The sequence below is a fragment of the Triturus cristatus genome, chromosome 9 (assembly GCF_964204655.1).
Source record: "Triturus cristatus chromosome 9, aTriCri1.1, whole genome shotgun sequence".
Lineage (NCBI taxonomy): Eukaryota > Metazoa > Chordata > Amphibia > Caudata > Salamandridae > Triturus > Triturus cristatus.
The window spans coordinates 1,274,643,052-1,274,668,169 of record NC_140592.1 but is presented as its reverse complement, the minus strand read 5'-3'; the positions used below and the strand labels follow the sequence as shown (position 1 = coordinate 1,274,668,169).

At 47.7% G+C, this 25,118-nt stretch overlaps 1 protein-coding gene across 9 annotated transcripts in view; it reads left to right on the top strand.

Moving 5' to 3' along the window:
* The window catches only part of RALGAPA1 (Ral GTPase activating protein catalytic subunit alpha 1), a 717,351-nt gene that overhangs the window by 268,555 nt on the left and 423,678 nt on the right, over window positions 1-25,118 (top strand). For all 9 annotated transcript variants that reach the window (XM_085627452.1, XM_085627453.1, XM_085627449.1 and 6 more), the window contains one exon: window positions 20,953-21,129. In XM_085627452.1, the coding sequence (XP_085483578.1) occupies window positions 20,953-21,129 (177 nt within the window). The remainder of the gene's footprint in view (window positions 1-20,952; window positions 21,130-25,118) is intronic.

Here is a 25,118-nt window from a genome sequence, read left to right as displayed (position 1 = left end):
ACGCCAGCCGTGGTACACCACCTTCCTCGAACTTTCCGTGGTGCCGCATCAAAGGCTGCGGATCAAACCCGCGCATTTGACGCAGAACCATGGAGAGATTCAGCACCCAGATCCGCAACAGCTGAACCTGGCGATCTGGCTCCTGAAGTCCTAGAGTTTGGCTATCTCAACCTGCCACCTGACTGTATGGACATCATCAAGGAGGCCAGGAGACCCACTACAAGGGCTTGCTATGCAGCCAAATGGAAAAGGTTCGTCATTTATTGCAGTAATAATGACATTAACCCGCTGGACGCATCCATCCAAAACATCATCTGTTACCTCTTACACCTATACCGATGCAATCTGGCGTACACCTCTATACGTGTCCATTTGACCGCAATATCAGCCTATCTGCAAACCAGGCAGCACCTCTCACTATTCAGAGTGCCTGCCATCAAAGCATTCTTGGAGGGACTCAAACGAGTCATTCCACCAAGCCACCCACCGGCTCCAATGTGGAACCTCAACTTGGTCCTCACACGCCTGATGGGTCCACCCTTTGAACCTCTACACTCATGCGAGATTCAATTCCTTACCTGGAAAGTAGCTTTCCTAGTAGCGATCACTTCCTTAAGAAGAGTTAGTGAACTCCAGGCACTAACCGTTCAAGAGCCATTCATACAGGTTCACGCCAGCAGGGTCGTACTACGTACCAACCCCAAATTCATGCCCAAAGTAATATCGCAGTTCCACATGAATCAAACTATTGAACTGCCCGTTTTCTTCCAAAACCCACAAACTGTCGCAGAAAGGGCACTACATACACTAGATGTACGGAGGGCCCTCATGTACTACATCGACAGGACTAAACCCTTCAGGAAGACAAAACAACTGTTCGTTGCCTTTGCCCCGCACCACAAAGGTAACGCCATCTCCAAAGCAGGGATAGCCAGATGGATAGTTAAGTGTATTCAAATCTGTTATCAAAAGGCAAAACGCACATTAACTATTCCACCACGAGCCCACTCAACACGCAAGTTGGGGGCTTCCATGGCTTTTCTAGGAAATATTCCCCTGCATGATATATGCAGAGCAGCCACATGGTCCACTACACACACATTTACAAAACACTATTGTGTAGACGTGCAGTCAAAACAGCAGGCAGCTGTAGGACAGGCTGTTCTCAAAACACTTTTTCAGACCGCTGCAGCTGGCACTGGTAGCCGCCGCTAATAGAGGGCACTGCTATGTATTCTATGCACAGATATGAATTCAGCAGCCCACATGCCTCGAACTGAATATGCTACTTACCAGTATGCATCTGTTCTTGGCATGTAGGGCTGCTGACATTCATATCGCCCTCCCTCCTCCCCGGCGCCTGTAGCAGCTGCAGCTCTCAGAATTACTGTATAGCATGGTCATCACTTTCTGTATCTACTCCATCACTGCCACAATGGCGAAAAACAATCTGAGGATGCCCATGCGCACTGTAGTCCAGGGGAGGAGTCGCCTATCCAAGGATACTTCGAAGACTCTTCCAGGACAACAACGTGCAAACATCCGGACTCAACACTAGGCGGCGATCTATGCACAGATATGAATGTCAGCAGCCCTACATGCCAAGAACAGATGCATACTGGTAAGTAGCATATTCATTCTTTAACAACTGAAGGAGTCTGTGGTTTCGGGGGTGATTCTGGGCTTGCGTTGGATTCATTTAGTCCTATGGTGTCCGCTGCCCTTGTAATTCATGAAATCCCACCTAACCTGAAGTAGTAAACCTGCACCAGTTAGAATGCACTAGGTTTTGGAATGAAGCCAAGACTGGAGCATAGAACAACTCAGTTTTTATGTCTATGCACACCATATGATTTTGGTATCTTGGCTCTGATCACAACTTCAAGCCTGGAGCCTGATTCTGTTGCCTCCAGCACAACCACTTCCGGATTCCCATACCTGGAGTTTCCCATTCCAGAGACTAATCCGGCGTTCTCCTTGAGTGCCATGTTTGTGTTCAGGAGAGCAATTGTCCTGTCTGGAGCACCTTTGGTACTCTCATGGGAGACTGTATGGATTTTACCGGCAGGGGTTCCCACTGCGCCATTCGTCCCCTTCTTAGGTCATGTCTTTGGCGCCACATCTGGCACCGTCGCTGCCTACAGCTTCTATGCTGACCACACTTCTGAATCTGGCACTCCTGTGGCTTCACTGGTGCCGGCCCCTGCCCCCCCCCCCCTTTCATTGCAGACAGCAATATTAGCCAACCACAAAGCCACAGCGCTTCTTTGTGGTGCAACAGTTTAGGGAGGAACGTACTGAAAGGTCATCCTACGGAGGGACCATTCATGACTTTGGCATCAGTTTTAATTTTTTTACTACTCAAAACACAAATGACAAAGGTGAGCCACCACAATTACTGTTAGGGAATCAGGTGTTTACTAATATCTGGGTGATATTTCCACAGAACTGGAGATGTTAAGTCCTTCAGGGCTCCCTCCTCTCAAGGTGGTTTCCTACTATGCAGTGGTCGGAATGATGGCAGAGGTATTGTAGCAAACTCTTCCTTCTGTGGGGACTAGATCCAACATCCTTATCGAGGTACTCGAGCCGTATGCCCAGACTGCTGAACCCTGCTTGCCATTCAGTGATGCCCTTTCAAAGCCAGTCTTACCTGCTTGGGAGAAACTGTCTACCTCTCCGGCAGTGAATAGAATAGAATGGCCAGTACCTCCTGTTCTTAGCTCAATTATTGGTCACAACATTCCTTCAAGCCTTTCCACCTACTCAAATGATTCGAGATATTCAATCCATGATTCTCTTGATTCAGTGAATGGTTCAGATTCCAGTCCTGACGGTCGTGCGCCTGCTAGATCTGCTGGCCTCTTGTAATCTCCTGGTCATGCACACATGCTGCACATGAGCGTTTCAAAGGTGCCTCCGTGGGAAGTGATTGCAGCCTTGGGAATATTTGTCGGACACCATCACAATCCAACCTCCTGGTACACTGCAGCGTATCAAGCTTAGTGAGGTGTACAGGAGAACCTGGTAGCAGGGGTATTCTTCCAGCCACCACTAGTTGAGGTCTCTTTGACGGATGCCTTTACCATGGAGTGGGATGCTCATCTGGAGGAACTGGAGATTTGAGGCCTCTGGCATCGTAAGACATATAAGTCTGCTTGAACGTAATTCCCTTCCCTATCAGTTGGTCCAGATCTTACAATACAACCATGACGAGGTATATCAACAAGCGGGGAGGATCAGGGTTGCAGCTTCTCTGTCGAGAAGCCCTGAAACATTCGTCTTGAGCTCAACCAGCACAGAGTTTGACTGGTAGCGAGCCATCTGGCAGGTTCCCTGATAACCAGAGCCAGCTGCCTCCGTCTGCATCATCTTTCTGACTAGGAGTGCTGACTCCACCCAGTAGTAGTTCAGAACATCTTTTCCCAGTGGGGTACTCCTCATATGGATGTGATTTTCAGTCACAGCAAGATGCATTACCTAAAGGTCGGAGCCATGAAGTATCCTCTGGAAGCAGCCTTGAGGAGTGCATTTCGGTTGATTACTCGGGTTCTGGGGAAGATTTGCCAAGACCAGGCACAAGTCAACTTCATGGGAGAGGTTAGACCGAGAATGATGTGCTAAAAACACCTTCTGCACCTCTTTCTATGCCCTCTGCTCCATCTCCCATTCAGGGCAGATCCCCTTTCCTAGTCAGAGGGGCAAGTTCTGCATTCGAACCTCCAGAGCCTCCACCTGCATTCCACCTGCCAGTGAAGGTGGTAGTTGTCGTTGTGTCTACTTGCTGTCATTCTACCAAGACGGTGTACTCCAGAAGGTGGAATCGCTTTGCCTCCTGGTGTGCTTAGAACAATGTGTTGAAGGCGCATTTATCAGACATCCTGAGTTGCGGTACCTAGGGATGCAGCGTTATTGTGCCACCCTAAGAGACCCCTCAGCACCAACATGCAGACTGGCATCGCGTGTCGTCAGTGCCTTGGTTTACCCTTGAGCTAAAACTGGAAAAATAGGGATGCAAAATCGTAGAGAGACCGTGGCGTACTTCCAAACAGCCTCATGATGGGGACCTCTACAAACAAGCACTAGCTCAATATCATATACATATTACATCTTCAAGACACGTTTTTATCACTAAGCAAATTGAACAGGCAGATAATTCTCTGCAAATGCTTTTTAAAATTGTGCAAGGTTTTACTTCTCGGGTATGTACACAACTTTCTATAGGGTCTCAAGAACTCTGTGACTCGCTGGCTATTTTCTTTCAGGAGAAAATCTCCAATATATATCTAAAATTCAACATTTCATCTCCCACTATTGCTAGCAACAGTAGCAGTGAAATGGCTCTGATAACAGATGGGACCTATTCCTTGGATAGATTCCAACCCTTTACCTCAGAGAAAGTTAGTAGAACACCGACTACTGCCAAATCAGGCTCTCCTATCGATATCTGCCCCCTAAAGTAATGGCATCGTTATCCAACTGTCTTGCCCCGGCTATCTTGGAGATATTTAATTCTCCGGTAGAAACTGGCACCATCCCTCATGAATGGAAGGTTGCCCTTGCGCTACCTATTCTGAATAAAACCCACCCTGGATCAAAAGGTGCTGGCAAATTACTGTCCCATATCGCTACTCCCCCTTTTGGACAAACTGCTTGAAGGTTTAATAACTTAACAATTAACAGCCAATCTAGAATCAATTTGTGAGAAAGTGCCATCTTTCTTGCATGGTATGCCCCCACTTTTTGCTAAATTGCTGAATGTACTTTGATTAAGTGTACCCTGGACTCCTGCCAATCAGGTGCCCAGGGCCTATGTTCCTTCCTTAAAACACACCAACTCCAAATTGGCAAACCCTAGCCACATGTCAGCCCCTGGTAAATGGTACCCTAGGTACCCAGGGCCTTGTGGCCAGGGAAGGCCTCTAGGGGCTGCAGCACTCGTTGTGCCACCCTTAGAGGCCCTGTACCCTTACACACACACACTGCCTTTGCAGGCTGAGTGTCTGGGTGCAGGACAAAACAAAGAGTCGACATGGCACACATCTCTGTGTGCCATGCCCATCACCTACACTGCCAAGGCATATATCAGTCACCCCTCTAGCTGGGTGCCTTATGCCAATGGTGTGGGCACAGGAGCAGGAGCCCTGTACCCCTACAGTACCCAGGTCCATTCCTGGGCACTGTAAGTGCAGTGCTGCCATTTAAGAGTACATGGTGCTGAGAGCTCGTCAAACACGAGCTCCACAGCACCATAATGGCAACACTAAAGACTGAGAAGTTTGGTATCAAACTTCTCAGCACATTAAACCCACACTGATGCCAGTGTGGGATTTAATGTATTAAGCCCCCCAGAGGGCATCTTAGAGATGCCCCCTTACAACTAACCTAAAATCCACGTCTGCTCTGAGGCTGCCCAGGCTGCCACCCAGCAGACACGTTGCTGGACCCCTGGGTGGGAGAGCCCCTGCTCTCCCGGGCCTGCAACAATGCACATCCTGGGTGAGGTGATAAATCTCCTCCCCCAGGATGAGCAAAGGGAAGCTTCAAAGGCATGCCTCCTCTTGGAGTTTCCCCAGGCCACTGCAACCCCCCACTCTGGCGGGAAGCTTGGCCGGAAACCCCATACAAGGACAGGAGATGTGCCAGCCTGCCCACCCTAACCCTCAGGTGGGGGAGGCGAGGTGAAGCACATCTCCGGGCTCTCGCCATCTTGAAGATGGGGGGCCCTACCCTATCAGGATTAGGCTACTGCCCCCCTCCCACAGGAGAGAGGCAGGATAGGGGGTGTACCCACCCCAGGACAAGGACCCATTGGTCCCTGGCCTTCACCTACCTGTAACGCCCCTAAATCTAGTATTTAGGGGCACCCTGAACCTTCCTTCCCCAGATTCCAGATTCGAAAAACTACAAGAAGAGCAAGAAGAACAAAGACCTGCCCTGCAACTGCTAAAAAGGGAAGAAGACACCAACTGCTTTGGCCCCAGCCCTACCGGCCTGTCAACTCCCGGACCTGCACCAGCGCGGCATCTCTAGTGGCCAGCAACCTCACCAAACCCCGGAGGACCTGGCTACCTTTTGGCTCTAAGCCCCTGGGACTCCCATGAGTAGAGGCTCTACTCCGAAACCTATTTCTAACCCCTGGCAGCAGCCCGGAACCGCGAACCCAGCACACTCTGCACCAGCCAAGCCTGGCCAGTGCCGGAGTGGACAAAGACCCTGAGGATGACCCCACGGAGAGTGTGACCCCGAGTCCGGCACCCAGGGACCCCCCCTCGACATTCCGTAAGAAGCCTGCAGCCTCAGAACAGAGTGCCACCCCAACCGCGATCAACAAGAGGGTAAGATTTCCGACATCAAAAGGCACCCCTGCACCCGGCGCCCTGCGGCCCCCTGTGCCCAATCCCGGGGTACCCACCTAACCTACAACTACCCAACTTACCTCTCGAAGTGGTGGTGGCACCTGAAGCATCCTCGTCCCCGGGCTTGCAGCCTTTTTCCTAACCGGAACATTCCCATTGATTTCCATTGAGCGCCCGACGGCTCAAAAGCACCCTGCACCCAGCCGCCCGAGTGGCCCTGGCAGTGCAATCTCTACACTAGCCTACTTCCCCACTTGCCCTGAGTGAGTGACCAGGAGCCCAGCTCCCACAGCCGCGTGGCCTGCTAGTCAGCAGCCACCAAACCAGGCCCCCCTATTCCTCATAGGCTAACATTGGGCCTAACTCTCTCTGCACCCGGCCGTCCTGAAACCGCTGAGGGTGAACTGACTGTACCTACCTGACACTGGGAGACCCCTGAGTCTATGCCCAGAACTTCAACTCTGCCAGTCGAGAACTTACCCTTAAACCTCGATCTTCATTTTCCTCATAGGGTAACATTGGCTGGCTTTTTCTTGGAAATTCTTCTAAGTGTGAACTTTTCAAAACTCAAAATATTCACCAAAAATCAGCCGAGTACCAAAAACGAATTTACTCACCTGCTCTTAGGTGAGCTCCCAGTGCTGGATCTTGGTGCCCAGCACTGACTCTGAAAAGTACCCACAACTACACTTACCTTTAACTCCTTTTTCTTCCATAGGAAACCATTGACTGCTTTTCTGTGAAATTTCTTCTAAGTGTTGATTTCTGCAATCTTGAAATATTCTTTTAAAATCGTACAATTTCTGCAAACGTAATTACTTACCTGTTTCTGATAAAGACCCCAGTGCTGAGTCTAGGTACCCAGACCTGGATTACAAAAGTAACGATAAAGTACTCTACCTGCAACTTGAATTTCTTGCCATAGAGATCCATTGAATGTTTTCTTTGAAATATTTTGTAAGTGTCAACTTTTGAAATAGCTAAGTATTATTTAAAAATCAGTACAGTAATTCAGTCGACTTTCACCACTTGATTCTGAATATTGTCCCAGGGCTGGATTTAGGAACCAGACCTGGAATTCCAAAAGTAATCTGAAAAGTAATTTATTACAAATAACCTGAATTTATCATTGAGCTCAATGCATGGTTATGTTTAGGAAATAGGATTGTTTATTGCAACCAACTGTGACTATTTACAAAAATCCATTGCTTATTGCAAAAGTATTTATATTCAACCTCTCATTCTGAGAAAGTATATTTTTATTCCCTTTGTGGTTCTAAAAATAAAACAAGCATATATTTTATATATATAAACCATTGGCCTAGAGTTCAGTTATTGAGTGTGTCAGACCATTTGCTGACTGAGTGTGTACAACAAATGCTTTACACTGTCCTCTGATACTGCCTTACTGCTCGACCAAGCTACCACTTCAGAGAGTAAGGTTATATCTAACTTTAACCTCTATCAGCCCCTGGGGGACTGTGGACTCTGTACACCCTGTACCTATTAGGGAACAGTGTATACAGAGCCACTTTCTCACACAATTCAAATCCTAGACTCCTTGCAATTTGGCTTTCGATCAGGACATAGCACGGAAACTGCGCTTTTGGAAGTGACTGACTTCCTGCAACTTACACTTGACACAGGCAACTCGGCCATGCTCGTGCTTCTAGACATCTCAGCTGCATTTGACACTATCTCTTATGTCCATATGATTGAGAGGCTGCGAGAGATTGGGATAAAACGTCTTGCCTTAAGTGGCTCCGCCAGTTTCTGCAAGACAGATGTCAAACTGTCATCCTTGACCCATGTACATCTCACAAAATGTGATTAGACGGGGGTGTCCCACAGGGCTCATGTTTGAGCCTCACTCTGTTTAATATCTATGTGTCCCCCCCCCTTGCCAAGATCATAGAGCCCTTTGGCTTTGAGAATAATCTCATATGCGAATGCTATGTATTGTACTGCCTGTTTGGCTCCGTTTTTGACTGGATTTTGAATGGTAGAGCTTCTGCCTATTAGAATTACAATCACTCTAAGATGGCCGATTCGTTTTTTCGTATCAAGACTAGCATGCCGCTGGAGTTAAAATCCCGGAACCAGCGTGCTAATATAACACTTGTTGTAGTTAGATTAGTTACTTCTAATAGTATTGTACTGCCTGTTTGGCTCCGTTTTTGACTGGATTATGACTGGGAGGGCTTCTGCCTACTTGAATTAATATCACTCCAAGATGGCGGATTCGCTTTTTCGTATCGAGACCAGCATGCCGCTGGAGTTAAAATCCCGTAGCCAGCGTGCAGCCGGTGCTCGACTGACTTGGAGAGTGAGAGGCAGAACTCAGAGCTGCTAGAATCAGACGTTGAATTGTAAGTGAAATTCGCTTTTGTGTTAGGATATTGATTTATATCTAGACGGGTACAGTGGAATCTGTTGCTGATGGTTTTTTAACGGTTGTTTCCTTAGATTATTACGGAGGAGACGAGTATTGCCGTCTTGTCGGCGAGTAACAGCTGGTATGTTTCAGTAGTAGTTTTTCTACTACATGTTATTCACACAGGATTTTAAGGTGTGATTAGTAACTGTGCTCTCTTTTGGTTCTTTGAAACCAGGATTGTGTTTCTCACGGAACGCTGTAAATACGCTGCCAAATTCCTAGAACAGGCTGAATTTCTTATTGCAGTGAGTTTTGAGTTTTGAGTTTGTTGTTACCAGACATTTGGTGGTTATGTTTTGCACTATTCATGGGAGACTAGTTTGTTGTGGTGTAGAGGTGCCGGGTTCTGTTAAATTACCAATTCTTTTAAATAGCAACCACACTTTGGGTGGTTGGAACAGATCACACCTGTTTTCCTTTCGTGTATATTCACTACAAATTTATGAACTCAAGTATATTAATAGAATGTATGTATATATTTTAATAGATTCATGGTGCAACTTCGGTCCTGAGGATGGTCTCTGTGATTATTCTTCAAGAGTGAGACCGAAACGTCGACGCTGCGACATTTTCTTACACAACTAAAAAGCATTGGTGGCCTAAAAAATCCTTTTAGTTTATATGGATTAAGTTCAATATATAGCCAAACATGTGGTTGGCTCTGTTTTGTTTGTAAGAAATGTCATTGACTACTGCTAATGAGATTCCAAAGAAGACAGTAGTTTTATGTTGCCGTACATGAAATGTAAAGTGTATTGTTTCACTACTTCAGAAATTGAAAATACAAATTTATTTTTGTTAAAAAACTAAAAATGAACTTGGGTCATTTTTTTCGATTATTGCACTTTGTGAGTTTCTCTTTTTCTGTTTTGAGTTCAAGGAAATTAAGATCACTATTGTGACTACCTAATTAACTAATTAATTTCTACTGAATAAATCCTCAAGGTATCTATTGTTATTTAACAAATGTTTACATTTGAGTCACATCTAGTTGCTACCAAAAAACATTTTGCTTTGGGTATGGTCGCCATCTCCAACTGGATGAATGACAATTATCTCCAATGAAATGCGGACAAGACTGAGATCATGCTGCTCATCAGGGCCTCATCTGTCTGGACAGATGAATGGTGGCCTTCCCAATCGGGGCCCACTCCTATCCCTAAACATTCTCTCAAGAATCTCGGGATAAAAATGGATCAGGATCTCGTGATGAAAGATCATACGCTGACCACTGCCGTAATATGTTATCAGAACATGCCTCTTCTGCACAGAATCTTTCCGTATCTTCCTACATCGGCCTGAAGAACCTTAATCCAAGCCCTAGTAATGAGCCGATTAGACGATGGCAATGCTCTTTTGGCGGCAGCTAACGATACTGTGGTATCAAAATTAACAGGTCGTTCAAAACACGAAAGCCAGGCTCATTTTCAGCCTCCTGTCAGGCACCTCTTCTGCTCCAATGTTTAAGGAGCTGCACTGGCTGACAGCAGTAAAAAGGTGCATTTTTTATTACAAACTGTTTTTATTCATAAGAAAGTGCATTGATTCAATTACAGTACAGTCATGATGACTCATCGATAGCAGAAAACAATTATTTGGCATCAAATAATGCGTACAATGTGCAGAACGTTCTCTCCAGTCCCCTCCCTCGGGGGGTCCTCAATCGTGACTATTACTTTCAGTTGGTTAAGCGTCCCACCCAATATCCTGGGATGCGTATCGGGGTATCGTCTCGATCCATGCTCGTATCGCCTATGGAGGGTGCACTTCATCTATCATGAGGCGGGCCATTAGTTCTGGTCTTTCACGCCTCATTTCCACTGTTATGGCCACTTTCCCCACTTTTGGTCCCATTTACTGGGGCAGCCCCTTCCCTTAAAAACAGTTTTCTCAGCAATCATTGCCCCGTCCATGTCCTTAGCCCAGTCCGCCGCCTTGGGGCTGGCGTCTTGCCCCCATTTCTGTGCAATATTACGCTTGGCAACGTTCCACCCCATTCCGGCCCACGCCTGTTCCATTTGAGAAAGGTCAGTGGCTTCCCATATATTGAGGAGACAAAGCTTGGGCGAGGGACTCAAAGGTTTGCCACATGCCCTGGACATTTGGCGTGTCACTCCCTCCCAGTAGTGTTGTATGCGTGGAGACCCCCATAATATGTGTATGAAAGTACCAACTTGGTTGCAATGTCGGAGACAGAGTGGATCTGACCGTCTCCCCAGTCGGAAAAATAGCTTGGCATCAAAATATACTCTGTGTAATATCTTGAGTTGTATGAGGCGAAGGCGCATAGGGATTGCTACCTCTCTGGGAGAGGCGAGAGCGTCTCTCCAATCTTCCTCTTCAATAACCCCAAGATCAGATTCCCAGATAGTACGGAGCTTATGCATGGGGTCAGTGCGATTGTTCACCAATTTTTTATATGTTAGGGAGATAACCTTGCGCTCCATTGGATCCAATATCAACCGATCTTCCAATGGGGAGGAATCAGGGAGGTGTCCCCCGACCAGGCTGTGGAGATGGCGTATCTGATTTGGAGATATCTAAACATTTCCGTTGGTTCTAGGTGATATTTGTTCTGGAGGTCAGAGAATATAGCCAGTTTACCCTTCACCCACATGTCCCCTACTGTGGCGATTCCTATCATGTCCCACTTATCAAACCCAGGATATCCGGTTCCCACAGACAGCGGTGTTGCTTTTGTTACTCGGTTTTTCCACCCCAGTCTTCTCGTAATTACATGCTATGTGTCAACCGTTCGGGCAGTGGGACCAGTCAAGTGGAGTTTGCGGGGGTTGGTATACAGTGCCCGGTTGAATCCCCCTACGACCCATGAACCAATGGTCGGTTCGGAAGTTGGGATCGTCATGTAGGCCAAACACCCAGCTGTTAATAGCCGTCAATTGGGACGCCTGATAATGCAGCCTAATATCAGGCAAACCTATCCCTCCGTCGTACCAACCCATGGTGAGTTTATTCATAGCGATACGAGGCGGACGGTTCTCCCAAAGTAACCCGCGCAACACACTGTTGATTTGGGCAAAATAAGAGTCTGGAATTGGGTATGGAGCGTTCTGGAGGGCATATAGGAAGCAAGGGAGCGCTAAAAAAGGTGCATTTTTAAGCTCTATGCTCTTACCTATAACGCGTTACGAGGCAAAGGACCCAGATATCTGTAATTGAAAATCAACCCATACGCTCGCTGCAGAAGATTACGATCATGTGATGAGGCCCTGTTGTGTGTCCCCTGCACTCACCTAACGAGATGTGGGGGTAGAGCTTTTTCCTACCTTGCCCTCTTTTATTGGAACAAGTTTCCGGTACATGTCCGCACTTGTGCTAACTACTGCAAATTTAGGAAATTGTTGAAAGCCCACCTATTGTAACTCCCAATCTCATCTCCCTTCGGATACTTGCTAAACGGACCCAGCCCTGAAATACCCTTGGGTGAGTCGGGCGCTATATTAAATCCAATTAACCTAACATAACGTGGTGATGAGAAAAGGGAAGACACAACAAGGCACTCCTCCTGTGTGCCATACCTGCAGACACTGCATGAACAAAATAAGGCCTTGTTGTAGCTATGGAGCCGGGCTATTCACGAAAAGATTGATTCAGACATTGACAGTGATCGATTGACCTGCAATTCTTCTTTCAAACGTACGTGCACTGACGGCCGTACATCTATTTTGTTCATAAGAGCTCAGCTGAGCCCCACTCTACACAACCAATCAGCTTTTAACGAACACGTCGGATGTCTAATTAGGTGCTCCCCATCCCACTAGTCCTGATCAAGACCCCACCCTAAGGCTGAACTTACCTAACATACTCAAAGGGGTCGAAACGTCGACTTCAACCTGAACACAAGCCAGGACAACTGTAATCAATGTGACAGTGTTCATATAGTGCTATGCATTTTCTGTGAGACAATTGACCTTTCAAACAGGCCGGATCAGCACCAACATACGACGATGATGTATAATGTCACACTACCCTGTCCTTGTCCACCACCCCCACATTTTCACTTTAATCACTTCCACATTCCATCCCCTCCCCCCGTACCTGAGCACCAAATTTTGCAAATGTTTTTGGTTTCAATTGCAATGAGAAAGCAACTGTGTTACCACGTCTACGAATCATTACTTAAATACAAATAAATTGCATAAATTTGCAAATGTGATATCAAAAATTAGGCATTGTGAATGCGTTGATCTTTGATTTTTGCTCGAAGCAATCAGTGCTACTTGACCATTTCTTTACTGTACTGACTTTGATATGTGAACCTAGATTTTCCCAGACAGGGGAAATGTCGCCGCCTGCCCCGGGCCCATTTGGCACCAGGAAAGATGGGAAATTTAGCTAGTCAGGAGGTGTGTTCCGCTCTCAGGCTAGTACCACCCCTAAGGTGGGCTACCTGAAGTGAACACGACTTTTAGATTTCCACCATCTTAGTTTTGCCGGAATTTGGCAAATAACCCTCTATAGGAAGTGGTCCTATAGAGGGTTGAGACACCCTAAAGTTAAGTAGCCCCATTGGCTTCTACCTGTCACTTCCCTCAACGCCCTTAAATTGAGTATTTATTTTATGTTATGTTATTAGGTTTTTTTAAGCGCAGCAAATACCGGTGTCTTGGCGCTAGCTAAACAGCAATGGAGAGCACAGAGAAGAAAAAAGACTGGAAGACTAAGAGGAGTTAAAAGCCAGGTCTTCAGCAGTTTCCTGAAAGCCAGTAAATTAGGGGCATCCTTGCTGTATGGTAGAAGGGCTCCACCACAAAACTTCGGCCTCCCCAGGTTCCTCGCTTGAACCTAGGGACAACTGCGAGCTTGGCAGTGGTTGAACATAAGGTCCTGTCTGAGGAGTACCAGGTGAAACACTGTTGGAGAAATTCCAGACCATTGCCATAAAGCGTCTTGTAAGCCCTACAGAGCGACTTGAGGTAATCCTCTCTTTAATGGGGAGCCAGTGCTGTCTCCTGAATGCGTTAGACACCAACAGTTATTTTGGGATTTTCAAAAGTAGTCTGGTTGCCGCTTTCTGCAATGTTTGCAGGTTATTCAGAATGTATTGGTGAGCATTGAGGAAATGCTATTTCAATAGTTCAATTTAGCCATCACCAGTGAAGTGCTAAAGGTTTTCTGAAGATGAGCAGGAATGTAAGGGAGTTTCTTTTTTAGCGTTCTAAGCATGAGGAAGACCGAGGAAGTCACTGCGTTTACTTGGTCAGCATAGGTGGCACCGCTGACACCAGGAACTTAGATTGGATGGGTTAAGAGGAGCTGACCAAGAAGAGCAGAAGACTCGCTGTGGACTTTTGATGCCAAGGCCTGCCTTCCTGCACCAATTTGATTTGATTTTAGTTTTATTAGGTGCACAAATCATCCCCAGGGGGATCTCTCGGCGCCGGAGCAGTGAATAAAGCTCACAATTCCATAAGATGATTAAAGATCAAAACAGCCTTTTTTTAAGGGATTTCTTAAAAGAACGCAAGTCTGAGCAGGAGCGTAGGGATAAGGGCAGCTGATTCCAGTCTTTGGAAGCTAAAAAGGAACAGGAACGGCCACCATACCTGGCTGTGCGGATACGTTTGGGGTGTATCAACAGTAGCTTGCTGGATCTGAGCAGGCGTGCCGGGATATATGGCTACAACTTGTCTTTTTAAGAATACAAAGTCCCTTCCCAGGTAATGATATAAAAACTAAACACACACGTTTAAGAAGTGCACACTTCTTTATAGGAAGCCAGTGGAGGGAACGTAGTAAAGGTTCAGAAGGAGATCGCTGCGGAAGATTACAGACATGGTGTGCTGCCATATTCTGTACCACCTGAAGTCTGGAAAAAAGGCCTTCATTCCCACTCTCCAAGCGGCTCACTATCAACGCCTGGACTAGGGTTTTCCTAGAATGCAAAGGAACCCAACTAAAGCCTTTCCTAAGCATGTGCATCAGGCAGAAACAAGTCCCAGAGATGGATTTAACATGCTTACCAAGTCGCGACAGTCACAGCCAGCGGCAACTCCTGCAGCTGACTAGCTGCCATTAATCCCACCCCTTTGCAAATTACCAAGCAGTCTCCCTTGTAGTAGAGGAGCTACTCCACAGGCACTGAAGAGCGGAGTCTGGTTCACTGAGTTGCTGCTCACCAGCCAGCCTGACACAGCAGTCCCCCAGGAGGATGTACCTGTCCTCCTAAAGGTCAGATCTGTCCCCTCACCAAGTGAGCGGTCACCAGGCCCAGCTGCAGACGCACAGGATCACTACCCAGGCTACCGAATCCCTTGCAGCAAGCAAAGACCAGTGACACTGAGGCCGAGGAACCGTTGAGGGAGGTCTGCAGTGCAGAGACCCACTTCCAGAGTGGCCCAGCTGTCCTGATGTTTGAACCCTCAACCGGCAAGACCAACAACTGCAAGAAATTGGGATGCACAGGGCCCAGCTGACGTTTTCACTCTGTATCCGACTTCACCAGACCGGATACCGACGAACCGGCTGTGCCCCCTTGTCCCCAGGACCCTTGTGACCCGAGGCTTGTGTTGGTAGCTCCTGGACTTGTCCCCAAATCTCCCTCTGCAGCCTGTTTCTAGGTGGCCCCCTTTCTTTCAGTTGACGTAGTGCACAGAGCTACCAACCCTACCGGCACCTCTGCAACCGGATGCCGAAGGGCAGGTAATGAGTAACTGCTAGTGGTTCTTTAGACCTTGATTCTCTACGACTTCTAAATCCCAAAGAAGATCTCCGGAAGTCGATTGCAAATACCTGTATGCTATCTATGCCTTTAACCTCCATAGGAAAGCATTGTGCGTAAAGGCGTATTTAGGTGACTGTTTTACTTATCTGTAAAATTCTATATTTTAAAAAGTGAGTACTTACTGGATAACAAAGTTCCTGGTATCAAAATGTATATAAAAATAGGGTGTGTGGCCAACCTTTGAGAGGAATGGCCGCTTTCTGAAGCAGCTCTCGCCATCCACCGACGTCGCCGGTAAATCTGCCACAAAATCCGATCCCTAGGGAAGGCACCACCAGAGAAGCGTGCTGTGATGCGCCCGCCCCCCGCTACTCACTGCTTCCAAGGTAGGGGGCTAAACGTCTTGTGTGAGGCGGCCTCAAGAGCTGCGACGGTCCGCTGATCTGCCCAGGGCCTGACAAAACTGCTGACGGCAGCCGCACCACCTGCTTCTATACCTGTGTGAGACTGACAAACGGCAGCCAACATACAGTGCCTGCGGCCCTCTTCTCCACCTTGGCTCCAATAGAAAGTTACAGAACTTGATTTATAAAGAGGAGTGGGGGCAGTGTCACCTGCTTACCCACTCTGACATGAGGGAGCCTAGTTTTGGTGCAACCTGAGGGCCCTGTAAACCACAATATGGTGGCTATTGAGAAAAATGCTTGGCCCTGAGAGCTGCCTGCAAACACTTTTTGAGGAAAGGTGAACTCATTAACTCCATAAACACCCAGTTTGACTCGGGACTGAGGCCCCTGACTAGCCGGTTGGACCACTAAACAAATTGTAAAGCTCATTGATTTAAAGCTGCTTGGAACTAGTGCCCCGGCGGCGGTGCATTTTGGCTGCATTGGGGCCCCCTGGTATTGCCCGCATCATCCTCAGATTTGTGGCCCACCTGGTCCAAAAGAGGCCTTGTTGGATATTCGGATTAGATGATCCTTACTGGTGGCAATACATCTAAGCAGACGGTGAGGTTCACTGTTGGAATTGTCTGTGGAGGTTGGGGAGGCGAGGGGTGGGAAAACCAACACACCACAGCGTGGGTATTGATGATCTCCTGGCAGGCAGCTGCAATTACAGAGGTGATCCCTCCTCCATGGCCCCTACCACTATCATACCCTAGAGCATGCCGCTACCTTCACTTTCCTGGCTACTATTAAGGTAAAGGGCCCGCGGTACTCATGAAAACAAACTTGCAAAATATAGGACACCCGAAGTCCCCGATCCTTCTGACTGGAGCCCAAGAAACACAAACTCCTGCAGAATAGTTACCCCTGAAGAGAGAGTCACTCGCACTACATGACATAATGGCGGCAATTCAGGGGGTTCCGTAGCTCGGTGGAGCACAAATTTGACTCTGTGTCTACAGAAGTCACGCTAATCAGGGTGGAACATGGGGGATTCAATTGACACCCTCAAGACCTATAAAAAAACCTTGAAAACCCAAGTCAGTGAGCTGTGTACTTTTGCAAGGGTTGTGGAGCATCAAGTGGAAGAAATCGAGGGCCGCTCAAGGAGCAACACTGTTCTTATTATTGGAGTCCCTGAGTGCTCAGAAGGTCCGGCAGTGGACCTCTTTGTAGAAGCATAATCGAGATGTTGCAACCCAAGGACCTCCAACTATTTTTAGGTGGAACATGTCCATCGAATTCTGGGTTTCCCACCTTAACCGGGTGCGCCTCCTTGCCCCATAATAGCTTGTATCTTTAACTACCGGGACCGTGATGTCATATTGCAGGTGACTCATGGTGCCCAACCACCAACCTATGAAAATGCCACCATTACCTTCATTCTGGACTTCACACTAAAAGTCCAAAAATTGAGAAACCGCTTTCTGGAAGTCAAAAGGTGCTTCAGAGAACGAGAGCCAAAATATTCAATGATTTTTCTGGCAAAGCTCAGAATAGAAGCAGACAGTAAGACCTGGTGCTTCACAAATCCTGGCGAAGCTTGGGAGAGGCTTGACAGCTGGAGGCTCTAAAGCAAAGCCTAAATCAGGACATAAATGGCGAGAAACTGATGCATCCAAACAGCAAGTGGACCACGAAGCTCTACCACGGTGCTCGAACACCCACCAAGAACAAGCAGCTTGATCTGTAATGACCCACATTCCCGTTGACCACAATCCTGGAAGGACCGTTCCTGAACGTTGGTCAGATCTTCGACATCACTGGATTTCAATACCACAAATGTAATGTTGGCTCTCCATATACCCAACGCTGTTCCGTTGACAGTATGAGTGCAGTGAAATAACTGTGTGCTGAGATGCAATTTTGGTAAGATTTCTCCTTTTAATGGTGCAGGTAGGTGAGTGATCTCTTGTAGTCCTTTTAATGGGGCAGGTAGGTGAGTGATCTCTTGTAGTTTGTATGATGTTATGGGACGACAGGCGCTCTGTATAGTGAGGGGGCAGGCAATTCATGGTCCGTCATGCAGGACGGCAGGGGGGATACGACTTGAGGTTTTTGTTCTTGTATTAATTATGTTGTTATGCCAGTGTTTTTATTGTACACTGCTGCTGATACATGATCCATTCCGGTTATGTAGGTGCTCCCCCTGCATCTGCTCCTGCGTACACCTGGACAGCGAGACACATTACTCCAGTCGTGCGTGCTTCCATGGCCAATCCAGTAGCATCATCCGTTGGAATGTCAATGGATCGGGAGATAAAATTAAACAAAGGGTTGTCCTACAATTCGTTAAGAAACATTCCCCTAAAGTAGCCCTCCTTCAGGAGCCACATCATAAAGGAAACACATATCATGCCTTCGACTGGTGGGGATATAAAATGGTGGCTCACGTGGGGCATACCACTGGCTCAAGAGGAGTGGGCATCCTAATGCGCAAAACACTACCACTTACATTTCAACACGCCTGGCCAGATACTCGGGGTCTCTATGTGGCAATCGCTGGACTATGGGAGGGTAAATCGATTAACATAATTTCTGTATACGCTCCTCCATGTTTACATGATAATGTGTTTTCTGACTTAACTGCACTGTTTCTCCGTCCTTTAAAGGGTATATTACTACTAGGTGGTGATCTTAATTTTGCACTCAATGATGAAACTGATTGCTTTCCTCCCAGATTGACGGGGACTTTCCGTCGATCATTGGACTTTCTATTGGCTCTTGGTCTTATGAACGTATGGCGCGCCCATAATCTGACAGCACAGCAATACACATTCCATTCAGGGGCCCATGGTAGTCTTTCCCATATAGACTATATCCTTACATTGTCACAGTGCTTGCCCCACTTTAGGGAGGTCCGCCATTTACCTAGGGCATCTCGCATCATTCCCAAATATGGGCGGTACATGGCCTCCCACATCAGCGGGATTGCCGTGGAATAAAACTCCATCCTCGGTATTTCAAGATACCCCAGATACAAGAGGGTCTTCGGGAGACCACTGAGTATTATTTTGCTGAAAACAAGCATTAGGTGGACTTGCCGCAGACCCTCTGGGAGGCATATAAAACTGTTATAAAGGGACAGGGCCTTTAGACCGTAGGACAGAACGAGGATAAGAGGGCACAAATGGAGTTGGTAGAGCTTGAAATCGCAGAGTTCGAAGCGAACATTACTACTCAAATGGAACAGGACATCCACCATACACTAAGCCTGAAGCAAAGGGAGTACAGAGACACAGGGACCAAGGCTAGTCACCGGGCAGCCCAACAAACACCTTTACGAAGTCTGAAACAGAGCGGGGAAACTTCTGCCGTGGTTTGACGAAAGAGAAAGCAAATCGCTGGGTCCTAGAAATACACACCGAAGACCTACGAGTGCGGGGAAGACAGGAGGTGGCAAATGCTTTAGCTGTTTACTATGTCTAATTGAATTCCCCGGCCGCTCCCGCTGCAGCAGACGAATCTCGTGATTTGCTGGCTGATCTAAGACTCCAGACCCTATCAGGCATAGATAGGGCATAGATAGGGCACTGTTAGGGGACGAGTTCACCGATGAAGAAATAGTGCGGGCAATTTGCAAGTTGAACCCGGGCAAAGCAGTGGGCCACACAAGATCCCCGTTGAAGTTTATAAGCTAACAGCCGTAAAGATTGCCCCCTATCTGCTTAAACTGTACAAGGAAAGTCGCGACTCGGGCTCCCTCCCCACAGATCAATGCCTGACCAATATAGTGGTCATCCATGAGATGGAAAACCATCTGAGGATTGTACCTCCTATAGGCCAATCTCATCGCTGAATGCCAAAGCCCAAATATTGACTAAAGTTCTGGCTTCCCACCTAATACAGGTAATTACGGCTCTTGTTCGCCCTGATCAATCCGGCTTCATGGCAGGAAGGAACGCCGCCCGTAATCTGAGGCGGCTCCATTTGTACAGCAGCTACTTGGTCTACATCACACATTTTCACTAAGCACTATTGTGTAGATGTTCTAGCACACCAAGAAGCTAATGTAGGACAAGCAGTGCTATGTACACTTTCTCAAAAACTGCAATGCCCACTGGTTAGCCACTGCTTTTAGAGAGCACTGCTATACAGTCTGTGCGACACATGTGTATCTACAGCCACACATGCCTTAAACGGATTATGTCCCTTCCCCTGTACGCATCTATTCTTGGTATGTAGTGATGTAGATTCACATGCGCCCACCCTCCTGCCCTTACACCTATGGTCGTTGCAGTTCTGGTCTATACTTTCATATGCGTGGACATCTCTTTACAGATACTTACTTTACACTCCATTATCACCCTGGTGCTGGTAAACAATCTAACAAGAGGAAGAGTCACCTCACCTTGTGACTCAAAAGACTTCTTCGAAGAAAAGCAACTTGCACACATCCGGATCCAACAGTAGATAGCAGGAGTATGCACAGCATGTGAGTCTGCAGCACTTCATGCCAAGAACGGATGCTTACAGGGCAACATAATCCTTCTCCAACCTTGATATCTTTTCTAGATCCACATGCCACAGTTCCCCAGGCTCGAGAAGTAAAATGTTATAATCACCAGTCTGTCGACTGGTTCATATAATACACTAGTCTTTGTAACCCTTCCACTTCATTGTTTTGGTCTGCTGTGCAGCCTATGGGATGCAAAGGCTTAGAACACCTCTATTCCTGTGGCCATTCACTTCGTATTTTCATATCAAGTGTGTGAAAGAAACGTAATGAAAATGAGGCAACAATGATAAAAGGATGAATAAGGTCTATGTTTGGGTGGGGTTCTACACCCTATGCTGAGGCATCGACTCAGGTGTCCGCAATGAAAGGAAAGGTCTCACCCCCCCGTGCATATAAACGAAGGGAGACTCATGGAGTAACAGTATGGGGGTTACCCTTGTGCCTGACCTCCGCTATCTTTTTTTATCTTATTTTTATTATAAAGACTTTTACAAACCACTAATGATCGAGTGGGCCTTTTTGACTCATTCAGTGAAACTAACTGTGTTTCATTATCCTTTCAGATTTCGGCTTTGGCACTGACGGGCATGTGCCCTTCTCCACCGAGATGGATGGCGGGTCTGGATACTCGCTCACTGGCGAGGAACAAGAAGTTGCTAGTCTAACCCTCCTACATATTGATTCTGAGACCAGCAGCTTGAACCAGCAGCCCTTGTCTGCCGAGGCAGCAGTCTTCACCGGTACAATTTCAACACCTATATCATACTGGGTTTGTGCCATGGGCCTTAAAGATTGTGATGTCCCTGCAGAAATACATCATACTACACACACCCCTTACACACACACACCCCTTACACACACACACCCCTTACACACACACACCCCTTACACACACACACCCCTTACACACACACACACACCCCTTACACACACACACACACACACACACACACACACACACACACACACACTCACTCACTCACTCACTCACACACACACACACTCTCACACACACTCACTCACACACACGCATACACTCACACGCATACACTCACACGCATACACTCACACGCATACACTCACACGCATACACTCCCACACATACACCCTTACACATATCTCGCACACTTTGCACCAGAGCTGCAAGCGCAGTTCAAGAAAAAATGGAAATTTGAACATGAAACCGCATTAGCTGCCCTATGGTACTCAGGGCCTAAGTGAGCTAGCTACTAAAAGACCATGCGTAAGTGTTAATCCATCATGATAAAAGAGAGCGGTAGAACAAGCTAAAAAAAAAGAATCTAAGGATGTGAGGGAGATAAGAGGCATGTCAGAGAGTTAGCGAACTCGGGCAGCTCTCAGCAATGAAGGCGGGAGCACCACCAACAATTTTGAATGGTTTTAGTACCAAGACCACACGTGTACCACCAGTACCAGATTTGAGCCGCCGGTTGCAAGTGTGCACTACTACTACTTATTTATGGGGATCAGGACAGTTTAAGCCTGTCCTGCATGGTGTCCCGACTATTAAATATTACAAATATTTTGCTAGTTTGGCGGAGAACCATAATTCTGAGAGCTGCCAGCCAGCCGGCATTTGGTCTCAATGCATGTATGCATTCCGCTGCGAAAAAGACCATGAACCATGCTGCACTGGTGTTTTCTTTTCTGTCAGAGGCTCAGCCCATTACCCCCTCCAAATGGAACCATGGAAGTACTGGAATACTTCCTGAGTGCCCTGCTTTTACCCCACTGCATTGAGGATTGTGGTCCGAGATGGGGTGAGCTTGGTATTCCCTGTCATGTATTGTCTTGTGTAGTGTGATAGTGCAGAGAAACCGCTCCAACCTTGTGTGCAGTCGGTGCACCTGAGAATAGGAGTATTTTCTACTGGTTGGAATTATTATCTTTCACACATCCCACATCTGCTTATTCTCCACCCATTGTTGGAAGGAATGTGATGTTGTGGTGCAGGTGGCTCCACGTAGTGGCGATATCGATCGGTCCATGTTTGTGTCTATAACATATAAAGTCATCCCCCCATCCCCCTCAGTATGTCGTGTAGTAGCACCAGGGTAATTTGCTGCAGAAAGCCAGAGTGTTCCGAGTTGGGTGCATATAGTGACACTACTTTCAGAGGGTCTCCATCGAGCTGCCCTCTCAGGGATAACCTAACGGCCCTCCAGATCCAACTTGCTTGAGACTACCTGTAGTGGGACCCCCGAGGCTATCCATATTAGTGTACCCTTTGCATATGCTGAGTAAATTGGGCCGTATGTCTGCCTCCCCACCCCCCTCAGTCCAGAACAGCAAAGGGATTGCGACTGTGTTGTGTCACTTTAGCTACCACTTGTGTGTGTTCAGTTGCTTCAACGTGTTGCGGCTCACAGGAAGTCTAGTTTTCCTTTTCCGCTGGCGATTGCACTCTCATCTGCGGGCTGCTTTGTCACTATCCACGGGCATCTGTACTCCTTTCTGTTGTAGACAGGTCCATGCCTCCTTAGGGGATTGAAAGAAGAGAGTTGTTTCTCCATCTACCACCCTAAGTTTAGTCGGTAAGAGGAGAGCATATTTCAGGCCCAGTAAATGCAGTTGTGTCTTTTCTCAGCTACGTAGGAATTTCGGCGCTGTTGTACTTCCGCTTTGTAGTCTGGATAGGCTGTAATGGCGACACCCATGCAGAACCATGGAAGATCTGCAAGATAAGATACCGGTCTCTATAATTTAGTAGTGTGGCCATTGCTGACAGGGGATTTACGATCCAGGTGGTGGCAAACATTCCGGGATGCGAAGTGCCCCTTCAGTGTAGAAGAACTTAGGAAGTCGACCCTCGTGCACCATTTCAGATAGCCATTTTTCAAGGAACAGCTCAATGTTGGGACCCTCGGCTCGTTCAGGTATACCCAGGAGGCGTATATTGTTGCGCCGCGAAGGGACTTCTGCGTCTTCTGCTAGTGACTGTACCCAAGTCACTTCTGTTCACAGGAGTTAGAGCTTAGATTGCACCTCTTGTAGTGTGCGCCGCATGTAAGTGAGGGACGATTCTGCATCATCTGCTCGTTCCACTAATTTTTTAATGATCTGTCCGGAATAGATTCACCTCTAAGTTGACCAGCTCTCTCGTGGATTCTAACCAGTCCCTTGTATCCAGGACTGCTGGCAGGATATTTTCAAATTGCTCTGAACGTTTTACGAGAGTGGATTCCAGGTTACTCAGCGGGCCACTTGCTGCCGGGTCGGTGTTGCATAAAGTTCCATGATGTCTTTTTTTCATGGTATTGGGCAGTTTTCCTCTTTGGTTTTCACCATTCTTTCATATAGATTTGTAGCTCATAAACAAACTGCGATTTGTTTCATAGTACCTGTCCAGTCGTAACAAAAAGGTACAACTATTGCGTGGACAGGTCTGGGGTCACTCTGTTCCTGGGGTGATGCAACAGTGTGTACCTGGTGGGTCTTGATTGGGCGATCATTTGCGCTTATATGGCACTGTTAACTGCCTATCCACTATGCTGAAACCCCCGCCAACAAGAAAAGGTTGGGGGGGGGGGCAGCGATTGCTCCTGCTGAGTGCTCTTGTGCAGTGTAGGGCGTCCCCTGCCATGCAGCCCTCTCGCCCATGGGTCGGATTTAACCTTGCACGGGCCTGGTTTCAGTCGTGGTTAGGCCAATGTCACTATATGGTATTGGCAGCTGGCCTCCTCCCCCACCCCCCATATCTCACAATCGGTCACAACTCCCTGTGCCTGGGCACACATGGCGCCAGTGGTAGGAACAGGATTTGTTATGCGCTCCAGTGGTGCAGCGAGCAGGTCATTCATCAGTGCCTCTGCTCGCTGTATGCGGGATTGCAGGTCGCCAATGCCTTCCGATCCCTCAATTCTACTTCATATCTTGTCCCCTTTTGCGCACCGGAAGGGAAGCAGATGATCCACGTCCACCAGACCCCATGCACGCTGCGGTCCCAGGTTGCGGTGTTCCCCTCCTCACCTTTTGTGTGGGCAGACCGGGGTTCCCGCTGGGCTCTGAGTCAAGTCTGTGTTGGTATTGGCAGCGGCCAGTCCATCCTCGCCATCTGCTGCAGCTGTGCGGTCCCAGCTACTGGCCGCCGGTTTAACACAGGGCTGCAGGCCGCCCTGGCCTGCTCGGCTTCCAGTCACAGTTTGCTGTCCTGAGCCACGCCCGCTCTCCCCATGCACCGGTCACCACACATTCCATGTGGTCAAGGCGCTTCGGCTTCCCAGCTGTGTCTCCATCAGTGAGGCCTTGGCTGCTTCCATTACAGGCGCTGGTCACTAAATTATAGTTGTCTGGCCTTTGGGCTGAACCATGTAATTTTATTCCACTTGCTCCCATGGTATCTGTTGATGTAATTAGTCCATGGATAGACAAGGATGCTGCAAGGATAATGCAGGATATTTGAGCGGGCCTTGCAGAGAGCTCAGAGTCACGTCTGTTCCGGTTTCCATCTTGGCCAAGCCCCAGGTTGGAGTCATCCTCCTGGCCATTGCCACTGACACTTGGCACCAGAAGAATGCCATCTTACTCGCCTTGTGACTGGGCCTCCTGGACCTGAAGGTGAGGAGAATCCACCACCCAGCCCTCTAGCTGCTCAGTTTGCGCACCTGTCTTCTGATGAGCTACGCTTAGTCCAACTCCCCTCTAGTCTGATAGCCTGACTGTTTTTGCAGTCAGGAAATCTACTAGCAGGTCCCAGTAAAATTGGGAG